At 45.2% G+C, this 11,980-nt stretch overlaps 1 protein-coding gene and 1 pseudogene across 1 annotated transcript; both read left to right on the top strand.

Annotated features, from left to right (window-relative positions):
- The first annotated feature begins 510 nt into the window (after positions 1-510).
- On the top strand, positions 511-1,109 carry LOC9271122 (prolamin PPROL 14E). Its single transcript, XM_015782958.3, has one exon. The coding sequence runs from the start codon at positions 579-581 to the stop codon at positions 1,038-1,040; it is 462 nt and encodes a 153-aa protein (XP_015638444.1). The 5' UTR covers positions 511-578; the 3' UTR covers positions 1,041-1,109.
- Positions 1,110-10,668: 9,559 nt separating this feature from the next.
- On the top strand, positions 10,669-11,250 carry LOC107277349 (prolamin PPROL 14E-like; annotated as a pseudogene).
- Positions 11,251-11,980: the final 730 nt, after the last annotated feature.

Genomic DNA, 11,980 nt, shown 5'->3' with positions numbered 1-11,980 from the left:
CCAGGATGCAGAGAATTCCTAGTAGTGGGGATGATTTGTATAGGTATATAGGATAATAGCTCACAAAACATAACAAATATAGCTAGATAATGGTTGCAATCCTTACCAAACTAACGTATAAAGTGAGCGATGAGTCATATCATTATCTTTCTAGCCTGCTAACCATCATGTACACCATCCGATCCCAAAAATGACAACTTCTAGGGGATGAACCTGGACAAGGTTTAGGGTTTAGGGATGAATCTGGACAAATGATTGTCCAGGTTCATCCCTAGAAGTGGGTTTCTCCTTACTGGATGGAGGGAGTATATGTGATGGACACAAAAGTTACTTTCGTGATGAAATCAAAGGGGATTTGTTGGGGCACCTAATAGAACATGTGTCCGAATGACATGACTCACTTGGATCCTAATAGGACATGAAAGCAAAACTAACACTCCAAAGCAACCGATGAGGAATTGAAAGAAAATCAGTGCCATTGCATCTATAAATAGACAAGCGCAATGAAAACCCTCCCCATCGTTCACACAGTTCAAGCATTATACAACAAAAAAAGAAAGATCTAGTGTCCCGTAGCAATGAAGATCATTTTCGTCTTTGCTCTTCTTGCTATTGCTGCAAACAGCGCCTCTGCGCAGTTTGATGTTTTAGGTCAAAGTTATAGGCAATATCAGCTGCAGTCGCCTCTCCTACTACAGCAACATGTGCTTAGCCCATATAATGAGTTCGTAAGGCAGCAGTATGGCATAGCGGCAAGCCCCTTATTGCAATCAGCTGCATTTCAACTGAGAAACAACCAAGTCTGGCAACAGCTCAGGCTGGTGGCGCAACAGTCTCACTATCAGGATATTAACATTGTTCAGGCCATAGCGCAACAGCTACAACTCCAGCAGTTTGATGATCTCTACTTTGGTCGGAATCTGGCTCAAGCTCAAGCTCAAGCTCTGTTGGCTTTGAACTTGCCATCTAGATATGGTATCTACCCTAGGTACTATAGTGCACCTAGTAGCATTACCACCCTTGGCGGTGTATTGTACTGAGTTTTAACAATATAGTGGTTTGGAAGTTAAAAATAAGCTCAGATATCATCATATATTTGACATGAGAAACTCGGTGTGATATATCCTTGTACATCGTCGTAACTAATTACTATCATTGGTACTCTACAATTTTATTGTGTGCTTACATTCGATCCGAAGCTACTTTGTCTTTAAGATATAAATGGAGCGTATAAAGGATGTCCATCCTTTAATTCCAATAAGAACAAACATGAAGCACATATGGCAAATACTAAATCCACTACAACAAAATCATAGACCATACAAAGCACGTAAAGATGTAGCAATCCACATGGATTCTTCATCCACTACTAAAATAAGCGCATATGAAAGGCCACATATGCATGATCATTGTGAATATGACATGCCCTTGTCGAGCAAACGTGTCACTTCATGCAAATATGTTGTTTCAAGCGACATCAAGATATGATTTCAGTCGACGTTTGAAGTCGCGATTCCGGTATTTGCATAGTATGGGGATCGTCGGTACTAGGACATACGTGAGATTGAGGTAAAAGAGACAGAGGCGAGGATTTTTATACAGGTTCGGGCCCCTGAATTGTCAGGTAATAACCCTACATCCTGTTGGCCGAAGCCGGTATTGCTCTTATTCACCATAATCACACCAGTACAATATTTGGGGTAGCCTATCTAACTGTTGTCGACATGGCGGTCTGTAGGTCTGACTCGTAGTCGACAACAGGGTAGTCTTCCTCCTCGAGTTCATGCCCGGTGAGGTCAGAGATAGCACTTTCGTCTCTCCTGACAGTATCCAGAGACACCGTAGGGGACTAGCCGTGCTTATCCCTAAAGTCGATATCCGGCGTCTTGTCTTGGTGTATGTTGGTTTGTATGTTGTGGCTTCTATTGTTCCGTGTATGTTGATTGTGGTTGGTGTTGATTGAGGTGGTCGTGTCCCCTCTCCTCCTAGGGGGTCTTGTATTTATACCCATAAGTGTCCCCTTGTCCAAGTAGAACTAGGGAAACCAATATGGATACAATCCGAGCAGTCCTTGTCGTTTCCATATAGAACTCTGGTTGTCTTTCCTTATCCATAACTCCTCCTATATCCGCAGGTTGTTTCCGTATAGGACATGGTATGTGGTGGGTCCTGCTAAGATTTAGTCAACTACTATTAGGTATGTGGTATCCATAACCCTGACAGTAGCCCCCGACTTCAATGCAAATGAACGAGTTCCTATTCTCCACAGCAGACCTTGGAGGAACTGTTATCGAGCTCATGTGACCGTTTTCGGTGAGTTCAGAGATAACGTTAGATTTCCTTTATCAGCCTCGTGCAGGCACCTAAAGGGTTTGTCTGAGTCAATCTCCAACGTCAACCAAGAAAGTACAGAGCATACGACTAAGTCTCCCGTCTTGCTGTAATCGAGAATTTGGATTGAAGTCATGAAATTTTATCTTGGCGGGTACACCATCTCTTCATTCCGTATTCCTTGTTGAGATCCACCAACCATTCTTGAGTGATCGAGAAGGCGCAGAGTCTACGACGGAGCCTTGTCAACATTTGTCGTACTCGCCTTAGTCGATCTTGGTGTAGAACCACAGAGACATGAAGTCTTCGACAATGTTGAATAGAATTTTCCTGAAATCAACACTCAGAAAAGAACATTAGATAAAAATATCCCCCGAGCGAGTGCTCAAAGGGTAACGTGTTATAGAATATATGAAAAACTGAAAATGAATTAGGTTTACAAACTAATGTTTTGTGTATGAGCGTCTACTCTTTTACCGACTTCGACCAGTCAGTTTGTTGAGTTATACACTCTCCCTAGCCCCCAGCCTTATCGTCGGAGAATCGTTCTCGGATGATAAGGCTCTTGGACCTTTGACCTGGCTTAGTTGAACAAGCACTGATCCTAGCCCCCAGCTGTGAAGTTAGAAAATTCATTTCCGATTACACGGCTTGGTTAATACGCACGGCGAGAACTCTTAAACGACCAGATCTTAGATGGTCTTTCGTCTCTAAAGGATCCGACAAAGCCTTATCCGCTCTGGGCGTCCCCAGCCGAAGTTCCCTTAGGTTCCTCAGAGACTTTGTCAAGACGGCGTAAAGGGACATTAGGTTAGGTTTCAACGCTAGGTGTCTTTCGTGGTAAGGGATCTCTGGGTAAAACACTTGGCGATATTGTGCACCTGATATCAACATTGTTGAAGTAGAGGTAATGGGAGAATCGCTACACCTCTGGTCAAGAACCAGGTAGTAGTCGTAACTCAACCACTAGAAGTGAATGTACGAGAGATCGGTACGATTGACTGGTTGAGAACCAGTGAGTAGGTGTCTCTCGATCATTTGAAGTTGTGGTGCATGGACTGCTGCGTTATTGCTGTAGCCGTACCTCGACCATCTGAGGTTGCGGTGCGAGAGATTGCTACGCACTGGTTCGAGGACCAGCGGACAAGTAGAATTATCTCTTGGACACCAATAGAGGTTGCGGTTTGAGAGATTGCTACGCACTAGTTCGAGGACCAGCGAACGTGTAGAATTATCTCTCAAACACCAATGAAGGTTGAGGTGTGGGAGATTGCTACGTACTGGTTCGAGAACCAGCGAGCGAGTAGAATCATCTCTCGAACACCAATGGAAGTGGCGGGAGATTGCTACGTACTGGTTCGAGAACCAGCGAGCAAGTAGAATCATCTCTCGAACACCAATGGAAGTTTGCGGTGCGGGAGATTGCTACGTACTGGTTCGAGGACCAGTGAGCGAGTAGAATCATCTCTCGAACACCAATGGAAGTTGCGGTGCGGGAGATTGCTACGTACTGGTTCGAGAACCAGCGAGCGAGTAGAATCATCTCTCGAACACCAATGGAGGTTGCGGTGCGGGAGATTGCTACGTACTGGTTCGAGAACCAGCGAGCGAGTAGAATCATCTCTCGAACACCAATGGAAGCACTAGAGTTGGTTTATTACATGTGTATCTCATGTGGCCAGCATGACTCACACACCCAACTTGTAGCATATCCGGATGTCCGTTCGCAATCATGTCGGGTGATCAAGCCGACAACGTTCACGAGGAATTATCCGTTAACAACATTTTTCTCAAATAGTCCAGCCACGGCCGGCGCTATGAGATAGGTCGTCGGTCTTTGTTGGTAGGTTGGGCGCGACGACTCTGCATTTGTCGAGATTGTTCTCAATAATGCGGTGTACTTGATCACAACCTACTTGAGTGCTCAATTATTCCTGAAAAATATTTTCTAGAAGACAAGATATATAGCAGATAATATCAAGTGTGTACTCAAAAAACTACATGGATTTTCTAGCATTATCAGGATATAACGAGCATATATAAATATCAGGCATTATGTAAACCGTAAACAAGCATGATTTATATGGAAGAAAATAGAGTGAACCCTGTCACGTCCCAAAACGACTCTAAAATATATCCTTAAAATTATGCCTAGAATAATTAAAATCTGTGTGCAAGCCTTCAACAATTAAAATGTGCAAAGTTAAAAGTCAAATAAGGCTTGGAGGATTTTTGTATATTTCCTAAAAGCCTAAAATGCATAAATAAATTTTAGTGGAATTTTCAGAGCACAAATAATAATTGTTAAGAAATAAACAAAGTTAAAATGATTTTATAAAAAGAAAAACTCTAGAAAGTCCCCTATCCCTCCCTCTCCCTCTTGGGCCGGCTCGGCCCATCTCTCTCCCCCTCTCTCCTCTCCCCCGCGGCCCATCCGGCCTCTCCCCGCGCGCGCCGCTGACGGGCGGGACCGCCCGCCACCCTCGCTGACGGGTGGGGCCCACCCGTCATCCCCTTCCTCCCGCCGCTCCCGCCGCCTAGCCCGCGCCCTAGCGCCGCCGCCGCCGCGAATCCCGCCGCCCCCGTCCTCCCCGCATGCAATCAATACGGGGGAATTATTCCCCGGGATCCCCTCCCCCTTTCCCCCCATTTTTCCCTCTCTCTCTCCCTCGGATTCATTTGGAAACCCCTCCCCTAACCTCGCCGGCGCCATTAATGGCGGCCGGGTCTCCCGCGCCCGTTTCCCCCTCCTCCGGCCGCCCTCTCTCACTCCCAACCCTATATAAACCCTCCCCGAGCTCCCCACCACCGTTTCCGCCACTCACCGCCCTCTCTCACCGCCGGAATCGAGCTCGCGCCGTCGCTCCCTCTCTCCGCCGTCGCCGTCGAGCTCCGGTCCGCCGCCGTCGTCGCCCCGGACCACCTCCCACCTCGGCGCCGCCTCCTTCGGCTTCGCCGCATCCTCGCCGACCTCGTCCACCCCTCCGTTTCGCTCGTCGACCGCCGGAGCACCGTCGACCCCGTCCACCCGAGCCGCGCCGCCGCCTTCCTCCGCTCCGGTCGCCGTTTCCGTCGTCGCCGTCGACCCGGGGTGAGCCGTGGACCGCCGTTTCGTTTCCCCCTTTTCCCTCCCCTCTCTCGGCCGCCGCTCCGCCGTGCCTATGGCCGCCGCCGGCGACCATAGGGGCGCAGGCGCGCCGCCTCCCGCCGGCCGCACCGACGTGGCCGCCTCCGGGCGCGCCTAGCGGCTGCCGCGTGGGGCCCGGCCGTCAGCCGCCCGCGCCCTTAGGTGCGGCTGACGCGTGGGGCCCACGGCGCCGGCCGGTGCGAGCCCGGGTACGCCCGGTCCACCGTGGACCGTGAGGCTGCCGCGTGGGCCCCACTCCCGTGGACCCGGTCCGCGCGCCCCTCCTCTCGGCTGACGCAATAAACCTTTTTTTTTTTAAATTAAAATTTAAATGAAGAAATTCGCAAATATTCATTTAAAGAGCATATAAACTTCAAATGACCATAACTTGGCCATTTGAACACGGAATTGGACCGTTCAAGTCTCTAATTTTTCCTTAAGAAGTCAAGAACCCATTTTTGTGCTTTGTTTCTGCTTGTTATATGGAGTTTATTAGAGTAAAAGCCTTTTCTTTTTCGTTGGTCGTGTAGACGCTGCAGCTTCGGAAGATCCGCTCTTCGTGGAAGTTGAAGTCGACGTTTGGGAAAGCGAGCAAGGCAAGTCACATCATCCTTGAACACATTGAATCCCAGTTTATAAAATTATATTGATTTAAATTATTGCATTATCGCTTTATTTAAATTCCCGCGTTATCACTGTTTTGTTTAGCCATGCCTATTTGCCTTTGTATGACCTTATTATTGTTATTGTTATTATTTCCTTGTTCACCCTAGGTTAAACAAAACCCCAACTAGTGGACACTCTACTCATGGTACCACTAGTATGAATTTAGGTAGATGCTTCGCCGGTTAAATTAGGCAACACTAGGTGGTTTTACAACTCTAGACTTTGGGAATATTCATATCACCTGGACACTATGGAATTGTTGGATTATTGTGGAATTGGATTCACACCTCCCCCTCTATTCAAAATCCTCAAAATGGTTTTAGGCTGGGCTCGGGGTGCATGGTTTTGATAGTAGCACCTCGGCCATATAAGGACCGGTCTTCGGGCCTCTGTTGCAAAGCACTACCGTACTTCCACATGTCTAGTGGGTAAGGCTTAGTTTGTGGCTCAGTCTGGTTATAAACAAAAGTACACGGATGGAGATGGACGAAGTCGGGGGTCGATGGACATCTCTAGGACAAATGAAGGCTACACGAGCTGCGGCTCGGTAGTCGAGATATCATGGCACAGGGCCGGTGTCCTGCTGCTAGGGGCTCAGTCCTGCCTACCTGTCCCGGAGGTTCCGGCCGTAGGTGGGGTTGGGTCAGTACTCTTGTCTATGGCTAGGATGGGTTGGAAACTATGTCACGTCTTCCGTCCGTATACCGTGGTGGTATGTGGCACGTGGTTACACGTGAGAAAGATGTGTCTTGTGGGTAAAGATGTACACCTCTGATCAGAGTATAATCTATTCGAATAGCCGCGCCCTCAGTTATGGGCAAGCCGAGCAATGTACCCAAGTTAGTGTTTTAATTCTTAAAACCTGCTTAACAACTAAAATGTGGAATGGATGGCCTGGGTTGGCTTGGGACGAGCTGGGACCCAGGGTCGGGTTGCCAGTTCGGTCTGAATCATCGTAGGCCTTGGGTTAAGGCAGGTTCGTGTGGGTTCACGGCCTTTATTAATAATATTGTATAGTTCTAGAATCGTGTTTACAAAATAGCTTTGAGCAACTAAGTGTCTTTTAATGCCGTTTACTGCAAACCCTAACCCTTTATATTATAACCCCCTTGTACTCCCTTGCATTTATTCTGCACTTGTGGGTGTGTCTTGTTGAGTACGGTGGTTGTACTCAGTCTTGCTCAATTTTTCCCAAACCCAGAAGAGGAGCCCCTGGAAGATGAAGGCTTTGGTGTCTAGCTCATGCCTGCCGTCAAGCGCCTGTGGTCGTCGCCCTAGTCTTCCGCTGTTTCCCGTTTGTCTTTGTGTGTGCTGGGCCTTCGCCGCCCTGTAATAAATTAACTATTTACGCTTCCGCTTGTTGAACTCTGAACTGTATCAACTTTTGGTGTACCTTGCCTCCTAGGACAAGGAATAATGCACGCACGTAAGGAACGCCCGTTAGATTATTTCCGGTCGTGACAAGCCCCCAGCGTTAGATCGTAGTCGATTTAACATCGGGGACACTCGCGCAATATATATTGTATAAAAACATGCTCTAGGTAAACATAATAAATTATAGATCCGACAATGCTGTATGATCTTGAAAAGTAGGTACAGTAAATTGTATATAAAATATTGCGTACCTTTGTAGATATATGCCGGATATATCTACAGAATTAGTAGATCAATTTAAAAAATCAATCTACTAAATACCTGATCATGGGTGGCTGGACACGTACTGACTCCATACATATGCATGTGTACTGTGTACGTGTAAGGAGCAGGCATATTTGTTGAATTCGCGTCATCAGGACGAGTAGTCAGATTTGTCAACTAGAAATTTGATTCTAGCGCAAACTACAGAACTCCTCGAATCCGATTAGGATATTAGCCACTGAACAGATCAATGTGGTGCTTGTATTTCAGCTCCTCGACGTGCTTGTTTTGTTGATGGAGATCGATGCCGAGTCTGGCTTGGACCCGGCCAGCTGATGCCGCCCACCGGTTGGCGTCCTGCACGTCGATGGGTTAGTGTCGGATCAGTTTTGGATTCCGCCAACACTATGGTCCTCTGCCGCTGCGACATCTTGAAGCTTGATTGGTCTCGCCGGATCGAATAGTTGATGGCGATGATTCCAATCTCGTTGGGAGACGTACTTTGGCCAGGTTGGATCTCCCTGATCCGAAGTCGTCGAGTAGCTTATTGTTGGAGAATCCATCTCTTAAACCCATCTCGTCTAAATCCTGAAGCACCAAAAAATCCCCCTACCTGGCGCGCCACTGTCGACGTTTGATGTCGCGATTCCGGTATTTGCATAGTATGGGGATCGTCGGTACTAGGACATACGCGAGACTGAGGTAAAAGAGACAGAGGCGACGATTTTTATACAGGTTCGGGCCCCTGAATTGTCAGGTAATAACCCTATATCCTGTTGGCCGAAGCCGGTATTGCTCTTATTCACCATAATCACACGAGTACAATATTTGGGGTAGCCTATCTAACTGTTGTCGACATGGCGGTCTGTATGTCTGACTCGTAGTCGACAACAGGGTAGTCTTCCTCCTTTAGTTCCTGCCCGGCAAGATCAGAGATAGCACTTTTGTCTCTCCTGACAGTATCCAGAGACAGCGTAGGGGACTAGCCGTGCTTATCCCTGAAGTCGATATCCAACGTGTTGTCTTGGCGTATGTTGGTTTGTATGTTGTGGCTTCTGTTGTTCCGTGTATGTTGATTATGGTCGGTGTTGATTGAGGTGGTCGTGTCCCCTCTCCTCCTAAGGGGTCTTGTATTTATACCCATAAGTGTCCCCTTGTCCAAGTAAAACTAGGGAAACCAATATGGATACAATCCGAGTAGTACTTGTCGTTTCCATACAGAACTCTGGTTGTCTTTCCTTATCCAGAACTTCTCCTATATCCGTAGGTTGTTTCCGTATAGGACATGGTATCTGGTGGGTGCTGCCGAGATTTAGTCAACTACTATTAGGTATGTGGTATCCATAACCCTGACAATTTCAAAGTTTTAAACATTGATATATTAATGACTTTCTTATATGCATATTAATTTCAATTGAAAGCCATCTTGTTGTCCATCCTTCCTGACAAGATGTAGTGTACAAGTCATTCTTTAGTTCAGCCTCGCTCACTTGGTATCACAGAAGCATAACCTAGACGTAACTAATTCAGTATAGAAGCAAAAAGTGCAACAGCAACAACGAGGGTGGAAACTAGAAAGAAGGATTTATTATGTTCCTTAGTTTATTCAGTCACGAAAGAGTGACTTTAAAAAAATGTACACTTCTTCCAAAGTGAAAATTATGAGATGTCTTACTTATGGAATGCTCCTACATGCTGAGGTTGTTCTTGCTGACACCCTCGTTTCTATGAGAAGATTAATCTAACATAGCAAGTAGATAGTTTACTGCAAACAAAATGGATAATAAACCTGATGTTTCAAAAAAACTAGAGGAACTCATGCATGATGTACCCAAAGGAAACCGGTTCTTGACACACTACAAATCTGTGGTAGTTCTTTTCCATCTCGAAAACGAATCAAGGCTGTGTTTGGAATCAGCTGTTCCCAACATGCAAAGTGCGCACGGAAAACAGGGCGGTCCATTAGAGCGTGATTAGTTAAGCATTAGCTTTTTTTCAAAAAATGGATTAATATGATTTTTAAGCAACTTTTGTATAGAAACTTTTTGCAAAAAAACACACCGTTTAGCAGTTTGAAAAGCGTGCGCGCGGAATACGATGGAGATGGGTTGGGAACCCTGGATTCTGAACACAGCCCAAGTCTATCCAAAAAGTTTAGACAAGAAAACACGTAACAAGTTGGTTTACAAGAATATGAATTACGTCAATCCTGCACTACATGTATAGCAAAATGGTGATTTCTCGTAAATCTCTCGAATGGTGATTTAAGAATTCAGTGCAAACCTAATTCTTGCTGTAAAATCAAATGTTCGGTACCACAACAACGGAACAATAAAAAGCACTTGGTGTACCATAATTTTTGTCACTCTTGTTGAAATTTTGTAATATAAAATGCATGAGGCCACACGACCTTAATGTTCAACGTGTCATGCATTAGTGAAATAATAGCTCACAAAACATAACGAATATAGCTAGATAACGGTTGCAATCCTTACCAAACTAACGTATAAAGTGAGCGATGTGTCATATCATTATTTTTCTAGCCTGCTAACCAACATGTACACCTTCCGATCCCAAAAATGACAACTTCCAGGGATGAACCTAAACAAGGTTTAGGGTTTAGGTATGAATCTGGACAAATGATTGTTCAGGTTCATCCCTAGAAGTGGGTTTCTCCTTACGGGACGGAGGGAGTATATGTGATGGACACAAAAGTTACTTTCGTGATGAAATCAAAGGGGATTTGTTGGGGCACCTAATAGAACATGTGTCCAAATGACATGACTCACTTGGATTCTAATAGGACATCAAAGCAAAACTAACACTCCAAAGCAACCGATGAGGAATTGAAAGAAAATCAGTCCCATCGCATCTATAAATAGACAAGCGCAATGAAAACCCTCCCCATCGTTCACACAGTTCAAGCATTATACAGCAAGAAAGAAAGATCTAGTGTCCCGTAGCAATGAAGATCATTTTCGTCTTTGCTCTTCTTGCTATTGCTGCATGCAGCGCCTCTGCGCAGTTTGATGTTTTAGGTCAAAGTTATAGGCAATATTAGCTGCAGTCGCCTCTCCTGCTACAGCAACAGGTGCTTAGCCCATATAATGAGTTCGTAAGGCAGCAGTATGGCATAGCGGCAAGCCCCTTATTGCAATCAGCTGCGTTTCAACTGAGAAACAACCAAGTCTGGCAACAGCTCAGGGTGGTGGCGCAGCAGTCTCACTATCAAGGTATTAACATTGTTCAGGCCATAGCGCAGCAGCTACAACTCCAGCAGTTTGATGATCTCTACTTTGATCGGAATCTGGCTCAAGCTCAAGCTCAAGCTCTGTTGGCTTTGAACTTGCCATCTAGATATGGTATCTACCCTAGGTACTATAGTGCACCTAGTAGCATTACCACCCTTGGCGGTGTATTGTACTGAGTTTTAACAATATAGTGGTTCGGAAGTTAAAAATAAGCTCATATATCATCATATATTTCACCTGAGAAACTCGGGGTGATATATCCTCGTACATCGTCATAACTAATTACCATCATTGGTACTCTACAATATTACTATGTGCTTACATTCGATCCAAAGCTACTTTGTCTTTAAGATATAAATGGAGCGTATAAAGGATGTCCATCCTTTAATTCTAGTAAGAACAAACACGAAGCACATATGTCAAATACTAAATCCACTACAACAAAATTATAGACCATACAAAGCACGTAAAGATGTAGCAATCCACATTGATTCTTCATCCACTACTAAAATAAGCGCATGTGAAAGGCCGCATATGCATGATCATTGTGAATATGACATGCCCTTATCGAGCAAACGTGTCACTTCATGCAAATATGTTGTTTGTTTCAAGCGACATCAAGATATGATTTCAAAGTTTTAAACATTGGTATATTAATGACTTTCATATCTGCATATTAATTTCAATTGAAAGCCATCTTGTTGCCCATCCTTCCTGACAAGATGTAGTGTACAAGGCACTCTTTAGTTGAGGCTCGCTCACTTTGTATTACAGAAGTATAACCTAGACGTAACTAATTCAGTATAAAAGCAAAAAGTGCATCAGCAACGATGAGGGTGGAAACTAGAAAGAAGGATTTATGATGTTCCTTAGTTTATTCAGTCACGAAAGAATGACTTTAAAAAAATGTACACTTCTTTCAAAGTGAAAATGATGAGATGTCTTACTTATGTAATGCTCCTACACG

This window comes from Oryza sativa, chromosome 5 (assembly GCF_034140825.1).
Source record: "Oryza sativa Japonica Group chromosome 5, ASM3414082v1".
Classification (NCBI taxonomy): domain Eukaryota; kingdom Viridiplantae; phylum Streptophyta; class Magnoliopsida; order Poales; family Poaceae; genus Oryza; species Oryza sativa.
This window is presented reverse-complemented; position numbering and strand designations above follow the sequence as displayed.

What these genes read in the sequence shown, in the direction of transcription:
- LOC9271122 (XM_015782958.3), top strand. Translation starts at nt 579, where the DNA reads ATGAAGATCATTTTCGTCTTTGCTCTTCTTGCTATTGCTGCAAACAGC.